The 25,530-nt window shown below is 39.5% G+C and overlaps 1 protein-coding gene across 3 annotated transcripts in view; it reads left to right on the forward strand.

Annotated features, from left to right (window-relative positions):
* The window catches only part of plpp4 (phospholipid phosphatase 4), a 148,955-nt gene that overhangs the window by 69,005 nt on the left and 54,420 nt on the right, over positions 1-25,530 (forward strand). For 2 of the 3 annotated variants that reach the window (XM_043234590.1, XM_043234591.1), the window contains exon 2: positions 22,901-23,009. In XM_043234590.1, coding sequence (XP_043090525.1) covers positions 22,901-23,009 — 109 coding nt within the window. Of the gene's footprint in view, positions 1-5,605; positions 5,668-22,900; positions 23,010-25,530 lie in introns of those variants that run through there. The other variant, XM_043234592.1, reaches the window with a different exon arrangement.

Below are 25,530 nucleotides of genomic sequence, written 5' to 3' on the forward strand. Positions count from 1 at the left end.
CAATCAAGATGGTAACTTACTGCTTTCTGGTGTTTTGTAGCAAGTGTCAGTGGAACATTTTTGAAATTCTGTGCATTGCAAATTGCCCTTTTAAAGAACTTCCCCTCGAAGCGCATAGTCCAAACTTCACACAGGGGACCAAATTTCCTCATTAGCTGAGGGTAGTGTTCTAAGTAGTGATGTTTCGTCTTTAAACGAAAATCAGGAAACGTTGACTGCAGCAGCTGTCTGTGATCTGCTATCGTACATTCCAGGAAATTCAGTGTCTCTTCAGTATGCCTTGGTGCCACAACTAGCTCAATGATGTCTTTAAGAAGTATGAGAACTTCCCAAGTGTTGTCACCCTCTGGGACATTGCTACCAATGAGAAATGGAAAAAGCCGTATGAGACACCAATTCTCATGGGCATTTCCACCAATGGTGCCTTTGGTGGAAAATCCCTTTCCAATCACCTGTGGTCTGTCTGTCTTGTCAGCAAATGTGTAATTAAAGTACTTGATGGCATGATTTAACACCTCTAGAGTGAAATAAGTCTTGCCTATCAGGTCTGTGAGACAGAGGGACAGCTCAATTGGAACAACACCCTCGAAGACATCATGCATGATGTCAGGAGGGTACCCAGTGACCACATGAAAATGATCGAGATTCGCAGTCAGTGGACAGGCACCTTTCACACCATAAGTTCGACTCAATTCTGGGTTATTTTGCACTTCCTGCACCTGTCTATCGTGGGAATCTTTGTCTCTGAGTTGATAGAAATCAGAACATACCTCTTGCTGCTGAGCATCACCACTGCCTGCCATACAGAATCTGCAAAATCTTTCAACGGAGAAGCTCTCCAGGAATCCTGCAAGAGAGAGGGCACCAAGATTATCAGCTGCAACAAATAATGCTGTACCTCTCACAGTTTTACCAAGTTTTTCCAAGTAAACACCATTTTGCTCCAACATCTTCAGATCATAGATAAGGGGTTGCAGAACTTTTGCATAACCACATGTTTTGACTGTAGATGTATTGCATAGTAAAGCAAGCTGTATTGAATTGAGGGTTGACCTATATTTTGCAGGTATGTTGGCAATGACCCAATACACAGCACACATTTTGTGTTTCAGCTGTGATGTTCCAAGAGGATTGGCTATTTCAAAGTCATCGATGTAAAGGCCCAGAGCAATTGTGAATTCATCTCTTGTAAGAAAAGAGTTTTCATTAAAGTACTGCCCATCCACATGCGATCTGTATTCCTGTGCCACACAGACCTTTTCTGACATCGCTCTGTTTAACACATCAGTTTTGTTAAGCAACTTCTGTAGCATGGAGAGAATGGGGACATATGCAAGCGGTTTTTGGCCTTTTTCAACGACTAATATTCAATGGGGTTAACTAGTGGAAACTGTTCACGTACATAGGCTGCTCTCCTTTTAGCAGTTCCTAAGGGTCCATCTTTGGCCAAATAACTCATTGTGTTACTTTCTGACACAGCACTTATAACCTCTCTTAAAACTGTCTCAAGTCAGGATATTTACTTAATCTGACTCTGTTGTGCAGAAGTGGTTGTGAGAGATTATGAATTTGACAAAGTTATTCTACAATTTCTTGCACAGAACTCTCTGGTATGTGCAGAACACTTTGCATCTTTAACAGAAGAGATGCCAAGTTGCGCTCAAGCTGTTTTTCTAAATCAGGAAGATCACTACTGGCTTCTTCACTCGGCTCTTCTAACTCTTCTATATCATCAGCATGGAACATTTGCTTTTGTGCAGCATTACTGTCTGGGCTAATATAATCATCACCAATGATTTCTGATTTGAATGTCTTCCAGTTCTGTTCCTTGTGTCTTTTACTCTTGTCTGCTTTGAAAGTGGAGTAGACACTGCTTTCAAAGTTACAGTCTTTGTAAGGGCAGGCAACTTTATGATTTACTTTTAAATGTGCAGTACGCAAGTAAATCAAGTAATCAGCCTCAGAGCAATACTCAGCAAACCCACAAGACAGACAGCTAAACTTAACTGCTGCATCTGCACTTGCCTGTTGACCAGGCGGATTGGTGTGAAAGCAGGATAAGTGCACTTTTAAGGCATTAAATGATTTAAAAGTGCATAAACATTCCTGGTGTAAACAAGGAAATGGCTCATTTCTAGCATAACTTCCATGTTTCAGTCTAAATGTTTAAATAGCTTTGATCTTTTTTCACAGTTAAAAGAACAATACTTACATTTCCAATGCATGCCGCCTTGTCACCTGAAACACAAAGTTTATTGTTAGAAAGCATCCATTTGTATTACGTTAATTTAACTTATTCTATATTAAACCATGGCAGTATCAAAACAAAACTTGATTTTTAAAGTTAAGTTTAAATTAACTTGCCTGATTAAACTGTGGTCGTCCTGTGACACCATCTGCTCCACTGGAACCGCAGTATATGTGTCCAACTCGAAGGGATTAAACGGGACAGTGTCTACAGCAAGCCAGTAACAAAAATCAGCTAATTAACGTTAGGTGAAAACGCCGCGACCTGTTATTATGTTTCGTATGATCGCAAACAATCCCTCAACGAAAAAGCAAGAACAATATATCGATGACAAAGGGCCGTGAAACGGCCTCACGGGAGTTAACGTTAAGGCTTTACACCATTAGTTCACAGGTGAAAGTACCACGACAGTGCTGGCAAACAACCCCTCCATTTACAAAAGTGAACAATAAACTGACTAAAACGTCCACGAAAACTTCACATACACAGGATCGTTTTCACCACAAAATGCCCTAAATTATTTTAAAATAATTTTACTCACAAATACCCCTTTGATGAGAAGAAAAAAAAATAACAGCCGATGTCACGACTATCCCCGCCGAATTCTCCTTCCAGAAAATAGTTAATCCAACAGTGTTCAAGCCAGACCCGCGTAGAAGAAAAAAAACGAAAACTTATTTAAGACTTATCCAGCACTCACAAACAACCTCTCGATGGAAAAAAAAGAAAGAAACACAAACGAGATAAAACGTTTACGTTCTAACTGCTGACCAACAACTCTATGAAATCACATGCAGATGCAACCACACAAAAAAATGGCATCTTCTAAACTTTGCATTGCAACAGCTGAATCAATCACTGGGGGGTAGAGGGGGTGTGGTCAATCAAAAACTTTTTAAATGTAATCAATTAAACTTAATACATTTCACTATGTCTACAAACGTAGTAGAATTGTAATATAATTTTTTATATTAATGAACTAAATCTTAAATAATTTAAGTATGTTGCAATTAAACTGTTGTAAACAGTGTATGTGGACATTTCTCTACCAAAATCTGCCCCCCATTTACTGCCTATTACACAAAAATCTACTGATTCCAGTAAATGGATTGAGGTATCTCTGAAAGTTTCATCTTGTCTGCACCTATGCAGCGCTGCTCTCTATTCTTATCACCACATCCAAATGGCTCTAGAGCTGAACTTGATGTGCTTGCTATAAACTTGATTTATTAGAAATTAGCGTTTGATATTTAGTTATTTATTATGTCAAAAGTCTTTGCAGATTTGTACCGGAGTCTGCCAGATGGTGAGCCCACTATCACTACTGTAGACTACAAAAGCTGTCTGCCAGATGGTGATGTTTTGGCTGTAGGTCTGAGTCTGTATTGGATGGCTCCCTCCGTCCTCCCTGCACTCACCCACATTATCAACAACTCTATTCACACTGGTACATTTCCCTCAGCTTTTAAGGAGGCTCGTGTTGCCCCTCTCCTTAAAAGACCCACACTTGACCCTGCGCTTATTGAAAATTACAGACCTGTGTCTCTCCTCCCATTCATGGCTAAGACACTAGAGCGTGTTGTTTTTAACCAACTCTCCTCCCATCTCCCACAAAACGATCTCCTGGACAGCAACCAATCAGGTTTCAAAAGCGGCCACTCTACAGAAACTGCACTTCTAACGGTCATTGAGGCACTGAGACGGTCAAGAGCACAATCAAAATCTTCAGTGCTTATCCTGTTGGACCTGTCTGCCGCTTTTGACACGGTAAACCATAACATGTTCCATGTGTCTCTGGAACAGCCCTTCGGTGGTTTGAGTCCTATCTCTCTGGTAGGTCTTTCAGGGTATCATGGAGGGGCGATGTCTCAGAGTCTCATCACCTCACTACTGGAGTGCCACAGGGCTCAGTACTTAGGCCACTGCTTTTTTCCATCTACATGACATCACTGGGTTCTGTCATTCTGAAACATGGCTTCTCATATCACTGCTATGCTGACGACACTCAACTCCATCTCTCCTTTCAACCAGACGATCCCACTGTTTCTGCACAAATTTCTGCGTGCCTAAACGACATCTTAGTCTGGATGAAGGACCATTTGGCCGATCCCACCATACAGCATAACCTATCAATTCAGCTAGGCTCGGCTACTGTATCCTCGTCTAGGTCAGCTAGGAACCTTGGAGTGATCATTGACGACCAGCTAACTTTCACTGAGCACATTTCAAAAACTGCTCGATCTTGTAGGTTTGTCCTGTACAACATCAGGAAAATCAGACCGTACTTATCAGAACACGCTACACAGATCCTCGTCCAGGCACTAGTCCTGAGTAGGCTTGATTACTGCAACGCCCTCCTTGCTGGCCTCCCAGCCTCTACAACCAGACCTCTTCAGATGGTCCAGAATGCAGCGGCAAGGGTGGTCTTCAACGAACCAAGGAGGGCCCACGTCACGCCCCTCTTCATTAGTTTACACTGGCTTCCTATAGATGCCCGCATCAAATTCAAATCCCTGATGCTGGCCTACAGGACAATCACAGACTCCGCTCCCTCATACTTACACTCACTAATTGAATCATATGTTCCCTCCAGGTGCCTACGCTCTGCAAACGAAAGGCGTCTTGCAGTGCCATCACAAAAAGGTGCAAAATCACTCTTGCGCACCTTCACCTGGTCTGTTTCTCGCTGGTGGAACGATCTGCCCGTTGCCACTAGGGCAGCAGAGTCACTAGCAATCTTCAAAAACAAACTCAAAACTCGTCTATTTCGTCTACACTTGACCCAACATCGATAGCACTTTCTTCTTCTTCTCCTGCTCTTTCCTATCCTTTTCTTGTTATTAAAATGGAGCTAGAGCTTTCTGTGCTTTATACATTACAGACTGTCGTTCTGAGGAGCTGTTTATATTGTGTGAACTAGAGAACAGTGTCCTCTGCAAATGGTAGACAATTACTTTCAGACACAAGTCTGCTTGTATTGTGTAAATTAGTGAGGTGTTAGAATGATTTGAGCTCGCCCGCTCTGAGGTAGGGAGTGGGCATGAGAACCCCTAGTCTCTGCGTTCAGCTTGAGGCTCCACCACAGAGACACCATTACAGAACGTCCCTCATTCCTGAGCTGTAGATGGCTTCTTTAAGACAGTGTGGAATGCAGTAAACACCTCCCATAACACTGTTTAAACTCATGATAACCACTACGCGTTCATGTATCAGGCTCACATGATGTTTTTTGCCAGGTGGAGGGTTCAAGCTGTTTCATCTGTTTAAAGTATGTTTGCTTCTTCATTGTGTTTGTTTGTGTGTATTCAAATACATGTTTTATGTGCTCTGTTGAGGGTCTTGGCAGTGTGTTAGCATCTTTGGCAATGGCAGTATGTGAGGAAACCAAGATAAGAGATGGAGCAAGACAGTGAGAGAAAGTAAGTGGTGTTCCCACCCTCCTACACATCCATCTGTCTGTCTCACTGCTCATTGTATCACAATGCTGTATATTGGCAATTATTACAGAAAAATCTCTGGTTAGATACAAAATAAATAATAAATATGCAATAAACAGCATTCTGTAAAACAGTAGTTTTCAATCCTGTTCCTCAGGACCCACAGCTCTGCACATTTCGCATGTCACTCTTCATGGAGCTCTTTCCTAATGAGTTGATGATCAAAATCAGGTGTATAAATTAGGGAGACATGCAAAATATGTAGAGCTACTAAGTATATTAACTACTAGTCCTTATTCTTTATGTAATAGTGCTTATTCTTATAGTGCTAGTGTCTTTTGTAAAGTTACTAGTCCTTTTCCATTAGATTCTAGTGCTTATTTATTAGGTACTAGTACCTATTGATCAAATACTAGTACCTTGTATTGTATTAGATACTTGTATTTATCCATTATATACTAGTACTTATTTTTGATTAGTATTTAATAGTATTTATTTATTTGATACTAGTAGTTATTCATTAGGTACTAGTGCTTATTTATTAGAAACTAGTACTCATTCATTAGATACAAGCACTTATTCAATAGATGCTAGTACACATTAGATACTAGTACTTAATTGAAATGTTACTAATAAGATCTTTTATTTAACTAGTACGATTTTTATTGAACTCTACTGTAGCCATTTCGACTACTTATAGTATAAGACAAGTGTAAAAGCAGAGTTGACTAGTAAGACAAGAATTGTCACTGGTAGTAATAATTCATTCAAACAAATCATTGCATTAACATAAGTACCTCCCAACTATCCAATCAGAGTTGATATGGGAATACAATACATTAATATGCTGAGTTCATTTGATTAAACAGGGCTTAATGGCTTTTTATTTTAGCCTTATGTTAGCATGCAAATTTTTTACAATGAAAACTCAGACCAGCTGGAACTTCCATCTAAAACCAGTCTGACGAGCCTAGCCAGGCTGGGAGACCAGTTAAGACTTTGTTTTAGCTGTTTTTTTTCAGAAGGGATATGGTTTTATTAAAGGCAGAATTCATGCCAGAATTCATTGCATTTTAAATATAATTTACTCTAACAAAAATACCAGAGGTGGCTTGAAGAGCACAGATAAACCCATACATTGTCGCAATCATTGTTAGTTTTTATTCAGTAAAAGATCTGTCTGCACTGTATTCAGCTATGAGGGTACAGTCCATATAGAGCTAAAGCTATGAGATTTCCTGTAACATCATCAGTGCGTCTTTCTTGTGGAGTTTCTGCACCAGGGCACCCTCCGGGGTTGAGAATGAATGAATAGAAATTTACTTTACATATAGTAAAAGAGTAACTGGCTATTTCAAAAGTAATATTTAAAAGTAATATTATCCTTATTTTGTTTAAAATTTTTATTTATAAATTACAACCATAATCATTATTAGTTATATTGGTATATAAAAACAAAAATGTTAGGCCAAATTGTGTGCAGCCTTACACGTACAGCAAACCTTTTTTTTTCTAAATAAAGAAAATGTTTGTCTGAAAGTCATAAGGTTTGGATTTTGTGTGCCCTGTAAAAAGCACTAATGTAAAACATGTAGTCTCTGTAGCACCAGTGTGCCCTGTACAGAATATGAATATACAAACATTCAATGTCTGTATAGCACCAGTACAAAGTTAACATACAATCCTGATGTAATATTTTAGTCATTTTTGAGAAGTGGGACAAAACAGGGTGCCAAATTGAAATGAATAAATAAAAACCTTGTATTAAACCTCCAAACTTTTTTTTAATGTGCTTTTTACCTTAAATACGTATTGTACAAGTAATACAACTTCAAATTTATCTTTAACAGCATTTAAGACATTGTTATGTTAGCAGACAGATTACATGTTCACATGTGATGAACAATCCCACAACAAATATAAAATCACAATGAAATTATGAAAATGTTTGTAAGGGTCCCCCTTTTCCTGAAGAACGGATTCCAGAGGCCCTGGTCCGAAGTTTTAATGCGCGTTCGGTCTTTTCCTTGCGTCTCTTTAAAAATCACTGATATTTATTAATCTTTTGTGTTTCCAATTGTAGTACTAACCTTACACATTTTATCTGACTCCAATCTTTCGTGATTTTAGTTATATTTATTTAAATGTAACTGCTGATCCCTCTAGTTGTGATTAAATTTGGATCATTAAATATAATACTTCCTAGTTTTGACTTATTGTTCATTAGGAGTCTGGGTCGCTTAGAGACCTTGTTTGGCCAGAAGAGACTCACGACACATCTGGGCTAGTCCAGGTCTTAGTCAGAGGCTACCCTGTAGATTGCTTACCTTAATGCAGCCATTTCCTCAATAGACTCAAAAAGAGTATTTTTTTATGCGTTCCCTAAGTAATAGCATGCTAAGCCAGTTTGGTGGCCAGAAGTTAAGATCTCAAAAACGTGCCCCCGGCTCCATCCATTGATCATTGATCTGACTCACCCTAGCATGCCAACAATGCGGAAAACCTCAGAAGTCACTAACCTACTAGAAAAGTTATGTCAGACAATATTATAAGTTAACCAAGATTAATTATTAAAAAAATTTATAATTATTTTGCCAGGCAAGAATAGTTTCCAAATAGGTATAATTCATGATCGGCAGTACAAAAATAACACAAAACAAAATAAAACAAACTTAAAAGGTCATTATACCTGGTCTTTAGAAAAGTACATAGTATGGTGTATGGGGACACACACCACACTACGGGCTGATCTGGCTACAGAATCGCGCCTTGTTGTGTTTTGTCACTTTCCTTACATACTCAGACCAAATAAAGAGATCCCAAATTTAGTTGTAAAACCCTTTTGGTGTTTAGGTTCCCGTGCTCCAGGGTCACACCTGGCTGAAACACTTTCAGAGACCCAAAAGGAGGACACACCCCCTTCTCAACAGAACACAGTTCTACCAAGTTTTTAATCTTTTCCATAATAAGTGATTACCGTGAAATTGAGACCAATTTACCAATCGCACTGAGACCTTTCAAACCAAACATGAAACAATAGGTTCATAAGACACATGACATATAATGTCTTATTCCTAATGAACTTTAAGACAAGTCTTTTGGGCAGAAGGAGGGGAAGCAGGGGTGAAGAGGGTGTCATAAAAGCAATGGCGTTGTTTACCCTCTTTTTGAAGTTCTTTTGTTCCTTTGAATATCCCTTCTCAGATTAGCATTTATTGCATTTACAGGTTTTTGATTCAGCTCCTTACATGTTCATCTGACGGAGGTGACATCTGACGGTGGATACGGAAACCTGAATTTGTATTCATTAAACTATTGAATTAAATTCAGTTATTGTATTAAAACAAACACAACAAAAAGTGAGTTTGTTATTGTTTATAAATACCAAGTCAAGTCAAGTGGCTTTTTATTGTCATTTCATCTACATATAGCTGTGCAGTACATAGTGAAATGAGACAACGTTTCTCCAGGACCTGGTGCCACATGAAGTCACACTTACAACAAAATACACAATACAAAAGAACTTGCATACTGAGCTAAGACAGTGTCTTAGCCACATAAATTGCAACGTGTGCAGACTACTGCAAACAGCAGGGGAGTAGAGTTCAAACTAGTGCAAAGACAAAATCTGTGCAAGGCAAAGACATAATCAGTGCAAGAACACAAAGTACAAACAACAATAAATATGAAGTGCACAACAATAAATATGACGTGCAAGAATGCTTGTGGAACAGGAAGTCCATTCAGGTGTGGTTTTTGAGGAGTCTGATGGCTTGTGGGAAGAAACTGTTCAGCAATCTGGTTGTGAGGGCCCGAATGCTGTGGTACCTCTTTCCAGATGGCAGGAGGATGAATAATGTGTGTGAGGGATGTGTGTGGTCCTGTGCTATATTGTGGGTTTTGCGGATGCAGCATGTGGTGTAAATGTCCGTAATAGAGGGCAGAGAGACGCCAATGACCTTTCAGCTGTCCTAACTATCTTCTGGAGTGTCTTGCGATCTGATACGGTGCAATTCCCAAACCAGGCAGTGATGCAGCTGCACATGACACTCTCAATGGTCCCTCTATAAAACATAGTCAGGATGGGCGGAGGGAGATGAGCTCTCCTCAGCCTCCTCAAAAAGTAGAGGCGCTGCTGGGCTTTCTTGGTGATAGAGCTGGTGTTGAGTGACCAGGTGAAGTTATCCGCCAGATGAACAAGCAATTTGGTGCTCTTGATGGTCTCCACCTTGGACCCAAGGTGGACAGTGGAGAATGGTCACTCTTTGCTCGCTGCACAGTCGTGAGGCAGCAAAGTGAACAGCAGTGGACTGAGCACACAGCCCTGAGGAGCTCCAGTGTTCAGTGTGGTGGTACTGGAGATGCTGTTCCCGATCCAGACTGACTGAGGTCTGTCTGTCAGAAAGTCCAGGGTCCAGTTACAGAGAGAGGTGTTCAGGCCCAGCAGGCTTAGCTTCTCTATAAGTTGCTGAGGGATGATGGTGTTGAATGCTGAGCTGAAGTCAATGAACAGCATTCGGACGTAGTTTCCCTTTGAGTCCAGATGTGAGAGGGCGAGATGGAGGATTGTGGTGATAAGATCGTCCGTAGAGCGGTTTGGACGATATGCAAACTGTAATGGGTCAAGTGAAGGTGGTAGCTGTGACTTGATGTGCCTCATGACAAGCCTCTCGGAGCATTTCATCACAATTGGTGTGACTGTGATGGGACAATTGTTGTTTTGAGGCATATTGGAATGACAGAGCTGCTCAGAGAGATGTTGATATCAGTGAAGATATCAGTGAAGACTTCAGCCAGCTGCTCTGCACACTCCTTTAGTACTCTGCCTCGAATGTTGTCCGGTTCAGCAGACCTTCCGTGGGTTAACTCTATAAAGTGTTTTCCTCACGTCAGCTGTGGTGAAGCAGAGTACTGGGTCATTGGTATGAGGGGTGGACTTCCTCACCGTTGTTTTATTCTGTGCGTAGTCATTCAGCGCATCTGGTAGGGAGGAGTCACTATCACAGACAGGTGAAGTTGTCTTGTAGTTGGTGACCGCTTGAATGCTTTGCCATATGCGCCATGAGTCACTGCTGTTTTGGAAGTGGCTGTGAATTCTTTTAGCATAAGCGCGCTTTGCTTCTCTGATAGATCGGGACAGTTTGGCCCTCGCTGTTTGCAGGGCCGCCCGGTTCTTTGCTCTGAAGGCGAAGTCTCGCACCTTCAGGAGAGCATGCACGTTAGCGTTCATCCATGGCTTCTGGTTAGAATGTGTGGTGATGGTCTTGGAGACGGTCACATCATCAATGCACTACTCGATGTAGCCAGTCACTGATGATGTGTACTCCTCCAAGTCAATGGAATCGCCGTTGGTTGCAGCCTCCCTAAATATTTCCCAGTCAGTACATTCAAAACAGTCCTGAAGAGCAGAGATGGATCCTGCTGGCCAGGTTTTAATCTATTTCAGAACCGGTTTAGAGCATCTGATGAGTGGTCTGTATGCTGGAATCAACATAAAAGAGATGTGGTCTGAGTAGCCGAGGTGGGGGCAGGTCTCTGGTCTTAGATGATTTAACAAGTTTGTACAATTCTTCCTCTCCTATAATAGAGAATGTTTTACGTCCCCTAGTGGTGACGGTCTGGGGTAAATAAGGACGCACATAACCAGGAGAAATAACCCTCTTAAATAACATGAGAACGGGGAGAAGAGAGAAACAAAACAGAGATTTCAATACAAACCAGTGGTTCGTTTTATTAAATGATATCTGGCTATTGCCAAATATATGATCGTGAGTGCATAAATATATTTACAGGTTGTACAAAAAGATAACCATTGAAAAAAAAAGGGAAACAATAAACAGAGAGAAGAAAAAAAACGAGCGGGGCTAAATAAAAGAAATTAACAAAACATACAATACTAATTGAAACCCCCCTTTTCCTCAAACCTAACTAAAAAAAGGAAGAAAGAAAACAAATCTTCGGCCGTAACTAAACTATTCTAACTGAAACATAAATACACAAAGCAGCACCCGCTCCTAAACTAGTGTGTTTAACATGGATACACCTACGTGTTGGAATATGTATGTCACGTGACATCCTTTCCTCTCTCTTCTCTCAGGAAAATTAGATCATATCTTGATGTTCGACAATAGTACGCAAAATGAAACCACTCGGCTAGTACACAGACAGAGGGACCACAACACAATTGAGGTACGGTGAAGCTAGCAACAACTCCACCGCCCTCCCGAAGCATGAACACCGATCCGTTTAAATGCTGCACCGCTGCTTCTGATTGGACATCCAGACCTTGACAAACGGTCAGGCCAACCAATAAAGAAACCTAATGAAAACACAGCAGCAAATAATAACAGAAAAGACATCACCAAAATTACCAAATCACAGAAAAGAGGAGGAGAGAAACAGAAACAAATGCGGTCACGTAACACCATCCCCCTTAAAAACAAACATTAAAGTGTTTGTTTACTGAGAAAAAAAAAAAAAAGGCAAAATTTGTACCCCACTTGTTAAACTCTAGAAAGAGCATCAGCTACCACGTTATCTGTGCCTCTCTTGTGCCGAATTTCCAGGTTGTAATCTTGGAAAATTAAAGCCCAACGCATAAGCCGCTGATTGTGGTCGTACATTCGACACAAGAAGGTAAGGGGATTGTGATCAGTATACACTATCACTTGATATGGGGTAAATCCCACATAAACTTCAAAATGCTATAAGGACATCAACAATGCTAGAGCCTCTTTCTCAATTGTAGAATAATTTAGTTGATGCTTATTGAATTTCTTGGAGAAGAAACAAATAGGATGGTCAATACCTTCTTTATCTTCCTGTAATCACCAGCTCCAACAGCGCTAGCATCCACCTCCAATTTGAAAGGGACTAAAAAATCAGGTGCAGATAAAACAGGTGAGCTACACAATAGGTTTTTAATGGTTTCGAATGCATGTTGGTTTTCATCAGACCAAATAAACTCTTTTGTGGGACTAAGCAAATCAGTTACAGATTTAGCAACAGAAGAGAAATTCTTACAGAAACTACGATAGTAGCCAACCATCCCTAAGAATCTGCAGAGCTCACGCTTAGTAGTAGGTGCTGGAAATTCTTTGATAGCAGACACTTTTGCATCCACAGGACGGATCTGACCACCTCCAACCTGCTTCCATAAATAAGTGACCGTAGCCTTAACGAACTCGCATTTCGCCAAGTTAAGTGCAAAAGAAATCGGACCAACTTGCAGCTTATCCTCATCCATATCATCAACAGTTTTAGCTGGAAAAACCACACTACTCACGGCAGCAGAAGAAAGCACAGGCACAGAGCACTTCTCTGGATGACACAAAGGGGACTCCTTCCTAGCATGATATGCTTTAAGCATATTGACATGACAGATACGTTTTTTTCTTCTACGATCAGGTGTTCCGATTATGTAGTCCGTCTCACTCCTTCTCCGCAGCACTTTGTATGGACCAACAAAACGTGCCGACAGAGCAGAACCTGGAATTTGTAATAACACGAGTACCTGATCACCAACAGAAAAAGAGCGTGTGACAGTTGTTTTATCATAACGCTCTTTCATGCAACCCTGAGTCCTAGCAAGCTCCTTTTTAGCCTGAACGCAAGCTTTCTGCACACGGTCACGAAAACGAGTGACATAATCAAGAACATTCTGAGTAGGACTCAATTCTTTACCACAATCAAGAAGTTGTTCTTTAAAAACCTTCAGCGGTCCTCGAACTGAATGTCTGAACACAAGTTCAGCTGGACTAAATCCTAAGGACTCTTGAACAGGCTCGCGTACTGCAAAAAGAACAAATGGGACACCTTCATCCCAGTCATTACCGGACTTCGAGCAATACTTTTTTAGCATTGATTTCAGTGTCTGGTGGAAAACGTTCTAGCACACTTTGACTTTCTGGGTGATAGGGACTAGACGTACGGTGATTAATTCCTAATGTCTCTAATGTCTGCTTAAATAACTTAGACACAAAGTTAATTCCCTGATCTGACTGTACCAATTTAGGCAATCCGAAAGTAGAGAAAAAATTAACCAAGGCTCTTATTACTGCCTTTGAGGTAATTTTTCTCAAAGGAATGGCTTCTGGATATCAGGTTGCCATGCACATCACCGTTAACAGGAACCGATTCCCAGCTTTTGTCTTGGGTAGTGGTCCAACGCAATCCACTACAACATGTTCAAAAGGCTCACCGAGCACCGGAATCGGAATTAATGGTGCAGGTGGAATCACCTGGTTTGGTTTACCCATGACCTGGCAAGCAGGACACGAGCGGCAGCATTCCACCACATCAGTTTTTAATCTAGGCCAAAAGAAATGTTGCGATACACGATTATAAGTTTTAGCCACACCTAAATGGGCTATTGCTAGTGAGCATGTGAGCGATATTCTACAGGCAGCACTATCTGACAGACAGTGAAACATTCCTCATCAGCTACTCTGGGTTTCCATTTTCGGATTAACAAGTCACCTTCAATAAAATAAACTGCGTCCCCTTTCTTAGTAGACACTGCATCATAACTCTTTGCTAAAGTCACATCATTCCTCTTAGCATTAACTAAATGTTTCAGAGTAAAAATATGGGGTGATGTCAGAGAGCTACAATTACTAACCTGTTCTGATTCTGACTCCTGGCATGGATGCTCTTTGACACTGACAGACTCAACATGAACTCGAACCGGATGATCAGCACACATGAAAGTGTCATCTAGTGTAAACTAGTGTAAACTCTTCGTCTGAGACAGAGTCAGGACACACGCTGGGAAAACTTCTGGAAATCTCTGAGTCAATTCTGCTGAAATAGGAGTAATCACAGGTTTATCCAAAACCTCTAAAACTGGCAACACACAACCCCCTGCTAAATCATTACCCAGAATGAACTCAATACCAGGAACTGGTAAGGTAGGTCATACCCCCACAGCAACAAAGCCAGTTACAAGCTCAGATTGCAAATATTCACGATGTAATGGGACTTTTATCACTTCCATACTAATACCTTGCACTAAGATGCTGGAATCCAAACCAGACTCCTTGGAGAAAGGCAATACATCACCCCGTATCAACGAGCGAGCAGCACCAGTGTCCCTCAATACTCGCACTGCAAATCCGTCCTCAAGTTGACCATCGAAAGACACAAAACCATCTAACAAAAATGGTTCATACCCTGAATCAGCCTGTACTAAAGCAGTTTTGATAAGACCCACTGGCTGTGTTTTAACCGGATTTGATTTTCTCTTTAATACCATACAGTCAGCAGTAACATGACCTAGTTTATGGCAATAAAAACACTCACGTTTTTCTCTAAACAGTTCCGCTTTGATCTTGGCCGGTACAGTATTCAAAGACGCATCCACAACACCAGGCCTGTCACCGCGCACAACAGAAAACACGTTTTTATGCGTTAGTGCAAAGGAGGAGGCAGATCCAGCCCTAGCTTTGCTCTGTCCTGTATGAGCACTAAGATGCTATGTTGATCGGAGATAAAGCTTCAGGACCTCAGACCAGTTCTTTGTTACGGAGTCTGGCAGAAGGGGAATGCCATCTCCAAGCAGAAGATGGCCCACTGGATAGTGGACACCATCACCCTGGCCTACCAAGGACAGGCTTGGTACAGGCCCACTCAACAAGACACTGAGAGGCCCAGTTTTGGGTCGGCTTGTTAACCGCTCCAGAGTGTTCATACAGTAGACCCTGGCAAGCTCTTCCATCCCCTCGGCAATCAGATATGGTGGAGCATCTGTCACCAGGGCCTCACTCAATGAATCCTTGTGTGTATTTCCACAGTATAGCCTCAGAGCCTTGTGTTTCCCTGGCACACCTTCTACCACCTTAAGAGGGTCTCTGTTCCCTAACAAGGGTTACATATGTAACTGAGACATTGTTCCCAAAAAGATTATTCATTTTTCTTTGTAATATACTGTGTAATATATTGACTGCACAAGACTGCAAGAAAAATCAGTGTTTTAAATATAATATTTAAATGTAATTTTTTTGTTTATTATATTAATATTATTATATTAATTGTTATATTTTTAATTAAATGTTAGTACATCTCCAAAAAGTGTTTAAATGAACTTCATGTATGCTTAACTGTATTTCATGTTTAGTGATGTTCTTACCAGGTAGTGGATACGTAGTATTAATTAAATATAATTTTTTAGAGGAGGTATACAGCACAAATAAGTGGCCTTTCAAAATATTTTAATTCTGTGAGTCTCCTCATTAATTCAACAAATTTGTGTCTTAATTCAACCAATTCCTGTTTGGAATATGTTTCTAACCTCTGCATCACATTGTTATTAAAAGTGATAGTTCACTTATTTAGTCCCAGACTTTCTTTCTTCAGATAAACACAAGCAACGATTTTTAGTCTGTATAACGCAAGGGTACAGGACCACTACTGAAACTACACAAAGTTAATTTTTGTAGTCTTCTTACATATGCCTATTGTTTTACTTAAGAATACACTGATTCATTAAAGTGATTTACCATCACATGTTTTTTTTAAGTGCAATTTTGGGATGTCCCATTTGAGATGATTTAGATCTTAGTTTGTGTTCAAATGAAAGTCATTTAATTTTTATTGTTTCACTAGATATGCGTGTTTGACCTGTGCCATTGTATATTGTTTTGTTTTCTCCCTTTAACCAACCTTCATGTCTGTCAGAAAAAGTACTTCTACTTTAATACTTGAGTACAAATTTAAAGTTGTACTTTTTTGCTTTTACTCAAGTATGTTTTTGGCAAGATATTTGTACTTTTAATTGAGTACAATTTTTACTGAGTATCTTTACTTTCACTTGAGTAAATTTTCTTCTTATGTTCTTTTTACATATTTGTAGGCCCTATTCCATTTAGTGAACTATAAACAAGTAACTAGTTCTTACTTCTAGTTCTTACTTCTAACTTCTAGTCACAATCCTGGCATGAAATGTTCTGGGTGAGCTGGTGAGGAGACTGTTACAATAGGCCACCTTGCTTATATAGGCATAAACATGTTTCTTCAAGTCTTGACTGAAAACAAAACTATGTATTTTATTGCAATGTTTTTAAGATGGTAGTATGCTGATTTAGTTACTACTTTGACATAACTACTGAAACTAAGGTCTTTCCAATATTACACCAATATTCTTGACTTTAGTTGTTAATTTATGCATTCACCCTTGATATATCTATTTGAGAACTTTATGGTGGGAAGCAAGCCATCTGTGATTGCATTGTCAAACATGTTCAATTGCTTTCTTATGCCTTCTGTTTCAGTTTCTATGTTTTTTTCACTTTTGCTTTTTAAAAATGTCCATCAAGGAGGGAAAGAGGGGTACAGTAACTCACAGTAACCCACCCTGAATTTGCTGAATTCACTGAACATCTGTCTCACGTCATGTTCTTGTAGAGTATCTTGTAGCCTGTATAAGTAAAATGTGTTAGAGTGGAGATTTTGCTTCAAAATATGCAAAGAAACATTTAAGCTGCCAGTGATGCACTGCTGTTACAGCCCTTGAGTGAGCTCTTGACCTAGTGGTGCTGCCCTTGAATTTTTTTATGTTGCCACAGTTGCCTTATATGTTTGCCAGTGAAGTGGTCCCCCTATCTTTTTAGTCACCAGCTGTTTTAGATCAGGATAGGCCTGATGATGGTTTCTAATAATGTTGTGTAGGCAGCTCTGCTGATGTTAGCATCAGAATGTTAACACCATAATAACAACTACTGCTTTGGGTAAAAAAAATCTTTTATGTGGCTGTCAGAGTTTCTATCAGGTGATTTCTGACTCTCTATGATCTTTGCGAAAACCAATTGCTGTGTACAGACATGCAAAGTCCTCAACCTCTGCTCTTACTGGTAACTACAGCAGTTTCAGGTATCCCTGGGTGCTGTTATTATAATAACAGACCAGTCATGTAAAGACCTTTTCAATTTTTGGTTTGATGGACCTGGCAAAGAGGAATATGCTTGGGAGTGGTGAATTTTGGCTTGTTTTATCGGCCTGGCAGGTAGGTCCACCCAGTAATCAATCCATTTAAAGGTCGGGAGGCTGCTCTATTTTCAATCATTTCAATCATTTTTATTTATTTATATAGCGCTTTTAACAACACAGGTTGCATCAAAGCACTGTACAGTATAATGACAGGGATGTATAATGACGAGAGTGACCAATTTCTTATTAAAAGCAGAGACGGTCTCTGTAGTCAATTTAACGATAATCACTAGAAGTTAAGTGTCCCCAACCAAGCAAGCCAGAGGCGACAGCGGCAAGGAAACAAAACCCCATGCATACAGAATGGAGAAAAAAAACCTTGGGAGAAACCAGACTCAGTTGGGGTCAGTTCTCCTCTGACCAGACGCCCAGCACTTAACTTCCAGTTCAATTTTAAACGCAACTGTGTCAGGTAGTGTAAATGACTTAGTGTGTGTGTGTGTGTGTGTGTGTGTGTGTGTGTGTGTGTGTGTGCATCAGGATCTGGTGATTGGTCCACGGGACGCATCTAGGTCTTCTGGTCTCTGATGAACATAATCTCTGGGTGCTGATCCACCATCTAGTCTGGGTACAAACTGTGAAACAGATTAAGAAAGAGACAGGACTAATATTAGAGTAGATGCCATTCTTTTTACGATGTCACAAGTACATCGTATTGTAGGAGTAGTGTTCCCGGTTCCAGCAAATCTAAGTAATGCAGCCTAAAAATCCATTAACGGATTTGAATAATAAAAGTGTGTTGGTGTGTTATGTGTAGGCTAAGTTAAAAAGATGTGTCTTTAATCTAGATTTAAACTGGCAGAGTGTGTCTGCTTCACGAACAGAGTTAGGGAGATTGTTCCAGAGTTTATGTGCTAAATAGGAAAATGATCTGCCGCCCACAGTTGATTTTGATATTCTAGGTATTATCAAATGGCCAGAGTTTTGAGAACGCAGCGGACGTGCAGGACTATAATGTGATAAGAGCTCGCTCAAGTATTGAGGAGCTAAACCATTCAGGGCTTTATAGGTAATTAATAAGATTTTAAAATCTATCCGATGTTTGATAGGGAGCCAGTGCAGTGTCGACAGAACGGGGCTAATATGATCATACTTCCTAGTTCTAGTAAGGACTCTAGCTGCTGCGTTTTGGACTAGCTGAAGTTTGTTTATTAAGCGTGCAGAACAACCACCCAATAAAGCATTACAATAATCTAACCTCGAGGTCATAAACGCATGAATTAATATTTCTGCATTAGAGGTTGAAAGCATAGGTTGTAATTTAGATATATTTTTAAGATGGAAAAACGCAGTTTTACAGATGCTAGAAACATGATTTTCGAAGGAAAGATTGCTGTCAAACAGCACACCTAGGTTCCTAACTGATGATGAAGAATTAAAAGAGCAGCCATCAAGTGTTAGACAGTGTTCTAGATTATTATATGTGGGGTTTTTCAGAATTTAGCATTAAGAAGTTACTCATCATCCAGCTTTTTATATCGACTATGCATTCTGTTAGATTCTCACAGATTCTCACTATTTTCACAGGGATGCTGTTGTAATGGCCACATCATTATCATTATTATTGTCTGCTGGTGTTGGTCCACTATGTTTTCTGAGATCCAAGACCAGTAAGACCCAAGTAAATTTTTCAAACAGCAGTGAATGTCTAAAATGAAACTTGAATCTTATATATGACTCTTTAAGTTGAATTTCAAGTGATTTCCAAGGGATAAATCTTATCTCAGTTCAAATGAAATGTTATAACTCTTGACTCAATCCAACAGTTTAAACAACTCTTGTGAATCAACCAATGATTCGGTTCTCACATCAACCCAATTTGATTACTGAACTCAAGATCACAGTTCAGTTCAATCTGTATCAGTGCACAGTTTGTGTGTGTGTGTGCACAGAACATTTTTCCAGTCCATAGTAATGAAGAATTTGAACGCGATGACTATAGATGACATGCAATGACTTTAGATGACTTGCGATGACTTTCACAGCTGTGTCAGGACAGTGAAGAGATGTTGTGAGGATGGCAGGGCAACAACAAAACAACAAAAACTCAGCGTAGCTTTGAAAAAAAACACTGACCCTTTCTGAAACAAAATGACTCAGCCACTGCACGTACTGAATCAGTCTAAGAAGAAAAGTGTTTCTCAAAAAAAACGATGGACAGTCTTGGCAAAAATGCAAAAGTACTCGAGAGTGGAGGGAAAAAACAAACACTCGGTGTAACATTCACTTCCAGTTCACGTTCACATTCTCGCAGGTTAATAAGTGCACTTGAATGACCTACAGGAAGAAATTATAGACTTGGGAACGGAGAAAACTCTCCAAGATGCACACAGTTCGAATAATGCAAAACAACAGTGTTAAAAGCAAAACCCATGGCTCCAGCAACTCTGTTTCACATGCTCTCAGCCTGGCTCTCACAACATAATCTATTTGATGCTGCAATCAGCCAAACTTATTGCAACATAATTTCTGGTTTTCCCACTCTCACAAGGTGGTGGTAGTGCTCACTTGTGAACAGGCGAAGGAATCTTCTTCTCTTCTGCCAAGATGTGTCACCTCAGAGAACACCTCTCATGATGAGAGGGCATATGAAGAACTTCTCGTGGTAGTTACTCGGGCAGTCGAATGCTTACATCTAGACTGGCCGCAGGAGCAAGAGACCACTCAAAGTTAGACAATAGTCATGTCATGTTAGACAATAGGCTTTTCATTTGTGGCTCAGAGCCAGGGGATTTCATCCAAGGGCTAATCCTAAAGGCAAATAAGGGTTACGTGCCAGGGGCTCCAAACCCTTTCTATGTGGTTCAGACCTCAGGTACTGACTTTGGGTTCCACTCTAGTCTTTGATGACTGTCAAGCCCAAGGCATCTGGAGAGGTCATCTTCTCACAGCAGTTGAGAGGCTACCATTTGTTCTATTGACTGTGGACAACACTTCAGAAGTATCTTACATAAATCACCAGGGCGAGCTGCATTTGCGCCACTTGAACAAACTAGCACAGCAGGTTCTGCTTTGGGCACTGGACAAGTTCCTGTCACTTTACATTCCCAGGCATATGACAGTGGGAGCAGACAAGCTGCAAAACATGGAGAATGGGAACTCCAACCTGGAGAGATTTTATGTAGCAGAGGTGGATCCCTTTGCCTCATAGCAGACAGCACAATGTCCCCTTTACTACTCGCCGAGTCATCCAGCTCCCCTGGGCCTGGACGCAATGGCCCATGAGTGGCCCAGACAGCGTCTTTTATGTATTTCCTCCGGCAGCTCTGCTCCCGGGAGTCCTGGCAAAGGTTCGCCAACAGGGCTTGCGCGGTTCCAGTCAGGTGGGATCTTCTGTCTCAGGCACAGGAGACAGTATTTCACCCTCCCAAGCTCTGGCCTTTACGTATGGCCCCTGAGGGGGACCAACTGAGAGATGTTGGCCTTCCAGCCAATTTATACTATTCTAAGCGCTAGGGGTGCCTCCATCAGAAGGTCTTATGCCCTCAGATGCTGTCTTTTCTAAGATTGGTGCATGACAAATCATGCAGACCCAGTTCACTGGAAGATTCAGTGCTGGAGTTTCTTGCACATGCATGCACTAATCTTCATTATTTCTGCTTCTGTTGTTTTGTTTTTTTTGCACATTATTAATACATTAGCGCACTGCTGCCTCCCACTGGTGAATTTCTGTAATTAGTTTTGTTGTAGCTACCTAAATATTTTGGTAGTTGGAGTTGCTCATAGCAGTAAGTTTTTTTTTTTATTTGCTTAAAATTAGTGTATGTTAATAAAAACTAGTATTTATAACAAGATAAGGTAACTAATTATATCTAAGGATCACACGTAGGAAGACAAGGCTACTATAAATACTGAGGAAAATTGAGGTAATTAATGACACACACCTGAACAAAATGACAATCAGACGAGATACAGAAATTAGGTCACAGAGCACCTATGGGAAGAAAACACAAACAAACAGTACTTGGGTCAGACAAACTAATAATCCTTTGAGATTTTTTGTTTGCACAAGAAGTCTGACAACAGCCAGATTCCTTGTGCAACAGTTGAATTCTCTATTCAGTGTGGCCAACTACTTTAAATTAGAGGTGGTTACAACTAGTAGCTAAATGTCACTAGATGACATCATAATGGCAAATTCACTTATATAAAGATGAATATAGAGCAGTGGTCAAACAATGTTGCTATATTTGTCCCTAAAAGAGGTGAGAAAGTCTCTAATCTATAGCTACAAAATAGCCTAATTGGTAACACTGTATGTAATTAGCTTTTATGAATTAGACATGTTTTTTCTTTGTTTTACTGTGTATCTGTTGACTTCACACTTTACTTACTGACAGTTGAAGAAAGCATTGCCAATGACTGCTCCTCCAAAATAGACATCTCCTTTGAAAGACGCAGGCTGCAAAACAGCCTACTCCAAAACAGTTTGCCAGGATAACTGATAAACATTGCATTTTGGAAGTATTAATTTCAAAATCTCATCCCAAGGTTCATCGTAGCACACTGCATGGCAGGTTAAATAAACAGATAAACTGATTTGATAAATACATTTAAATAAATCTCTTGTAACAAACGATTCTGTTCTAATGCTGAATGAATAACATTGTTGTTTTTCAGAAACATAAAAAAGCATTAAAGACAAAACCAAAAAACAAAAAACAAAAGCTATTGCTATAAACATTTTCTTGATTGTCATTTTTTTTTATTTAATTTGAAAATAATTTTAACTTCATAACCACATAACCAATTTCTTGTAAAAAAAAAAAAGTGCTGTGCTTATGTTTCTTGTTATAATTTGCAGCTATTCTAGTTTTAAAACTTGTATGCTAATTTATGGATAATGGTCTGCATATTTTACATTGTGCATTTTGTACAGCTAATATAACTGGAAGCTACTGACGCAGAAAGCATTGTAAATTCAATTTAAATCTTTGCCAACTCTTATGTTAACAATAAAGTGGATAATGCTTAATTTCTTTTTCACTGTTGGTCCTTTGTGAGGATCGCTGATACCCACTCATCCATACAAAACCACTCCTGGAAGTTTATGTGGATTACATTAGTTAAAATGTGTATTACAGGGTTCCTCAGTTAGGGCCACTGTCCTGCAAATTTAAATCAAACTAACCTGCCTGTAATTTTCTAGTAACTGAAGACCTTGTTTAGCTTGCTCAATGTTGCATTTAAGGAATCCTAATATACAGACTTATTATCTCTGCCTTTTATTTAGGTTCACAGAGTTCCTGGAGCCTTTTGAAAGAGTTATTCAACCTGAGGAACTATGGCTCTACAAGAACCCTCTGGTGGAGTCAGACCACATCCCGAAGAGAGTCATGTTTGTAAGTATATATGATTCAGCACACTTCAAAACAACTGCACACTCATATTGGCTATGGTTATAAAATCTGTGAAATACACACAGAATTCATTATTCACCTCTGCATGTTGTAATGTTTTATGCAAGAGCATGGCTAATTTGATTACACTATCAGATACAAGACTGCACCACTGTACAATATTATTTACTAACCACTTATTTTTATATACTTTAAGAGTGTATTAAAAATCATTATCAACATATTTCATTATGCATTGTTACATTCACCAGCCAGAATGCCCACATTTTGCATGGTTCTCTTTATTTAATTAGAAATGAATTGTCCAGTTTCTTTAATTATGAAGTAGTTTTATCATTAGGTATGTAAAAGCAAAATGGAAGAGGAGTAGCACTTTTCTGTTATTTTGCACTGATTTGTTGGGTTCAAAATGTTCCCTACCAAAAGTTCTCTTGATGCTGTTTTTCAGTAACATGTTCAGCCGGTTTTGAAGCATGTGTCTTAAGCACACCAAGAATTGGCTTAAATAACCTTGGTTGTGACATCATTGGTATGTGCGCACCTGAGAGGTTATAATTAGATGCAAAACAGACACACTTTTAGGTCTCTTTGTCTTTAGAGACTGTGTGTGTGTTGCACTGCTGAAAGCGGTATCATTTTAAAGAAAGAAAATATGTTTGAGTGAAAGTGAAAGATTTAAAGTACTTATTAGACATGTTAACTGAATCTGCAAAGTGATTCATGTCTTCTTGTTTATAGCCTGTGAGGAGGATTTGTATGAGTATTGTTTGAAATGTTCGGGGAAAGAGCATGCTGATCTCATGTTTGAGGGCTACAAGTTTGAGCTCTGTGATTCAGAGATGTACAGATCCATATGCAGAGCTTTAATCAGAGATTTTATCATAAAACTAGGTCTCTCGCGATATATATTTTGCAATAACCTAATTTTGGCATAATTGTTGAACATAACTGCAGAGGAATGCAACAAACGCAGCAACTGCAATATTTGCGTTGCTTTTTTTTGTAATGTCACACCTCCTTCTCATTTTACATTTTGTGTATGTATACCATGTTGATTTGTACAGAGGCTCATTAGATTTGCATTTCAAAAGCCTAAACTGACAGTGAATGAGTGATCGATTGATTGCTTGCAATTACCTATGTCTGTCCTTCAGGCCCATTCATGTCCCAAATAGCACACCTATGTCTGCAAGATCTCTTGATCTGGAAAGTATCTGCTGTCTACAAACATCTGAGTTTTACAGTTTTACATACATTCTAAATCATAACAATCAAGACATCTGCTAGACATCTATTTGACATCTAAAAGGAGATGTCCTATAGACGTATTGCAGATGAGCAAACATGAAAATACAGATGTCATTGGATGTCTCTGAGATGTATGTGCGATATCAGGGGTATATATGAGAAAGTCATGTTTAAGAAAAGCAAAATCTTAGTTTCAATGCAATACTGTTACAGCTGAGCCGCTCAAACTTAAAAATGATTTCAACAGCATGTTACATTGCATCTCTCTTAGAATGAATCTGTGTTTTTGTAGTTGAATGAATGGTTTAAAATCTCATTCACGGCCCGCCCGCACGTGAAATATCAACAGAAAAAGCTGAGTCCGATTGGATGATCAGAAATATATATAACAGCAAGTTGAGTGATATTATAGTTCCACCCACAGCAGTTCTCCATAGCTTTGCTGCATTTAATATAACAGCAAACAGTATGGTGTTTATAAACAAAATAGACAAAAATAAAACAGTAATCTGAAATATGTCACTTTCTCCACGACAAGACAGACAGATTTTTCTATATATTTTTTATTTTGTTTTTAAACTGTGCTTTCTGATCATATGAGACATTTTAAATTAATGTTGAACTAATGTTTATATTTATATAACATTTATCTTGTTACATATACACTAATAATCTTTTTTCCGTTTTATGTTGTGTTATGCAGACTGTTATTTTGTGATTCTCTTCTGTTTAATTCCCCTTCTGTTTCAATGTGATTTTGATTCAGTATATTTCTGAATATGACCCCGTTATATTGTAATACATGAGTTTAGTGGAAACATTTAGAGGAGGAGGTTGGGCTAACATTCTTGTCCTTCAAAATTTTGAAATTTTAAAAGTTGAATGAAATGAAATGAAAGCTGTCTTCTAAGGCGAAGATCTCTAGTATGTCTGCTTCCTGGTTCTACCTGGCACATGCATTGCTTGCAGTGCAAGTATAACTGAGCCAATTTCAAGAGGTTCTCTACCAGAAGGAAGAGGCACTTTGAGGAGATTTATACAGATTTAAGTTGTTTCAGTCAGTACTAAAGAGGCCATGGGACTTAAAACTGTTTCGAGTAGAGCAGCGATTTTCAAAGCTGTCCTGGAAGCACCCCTGCTCTGCACAGTTTATATGTCTTCCTTATTAAACACACCTGATTCAAATCAACAGCGAGATCTGTATTGGACGTATCTGGTAAGGAAGACATACAAAATGTGCAGGGCAGGGGTGCCT

This window comes from Puntigrus tetrazona, unplaced genomic scaffold (assembly GCF_018831695.1).
Source record: "Puntigrus tetrazona isolate hp1 unplaced genomic scaffold, ASM1883169v1 S000001170, whole genome shotgun sequence".
Classification (NCBI taxonomy): domain Eukaryota; kingdom Metazoa; phylum Chordata; class Actinopteri; order Cypriniformes; family Cyprinidae; genus Puntigrus; species Puntigrus tetrazona.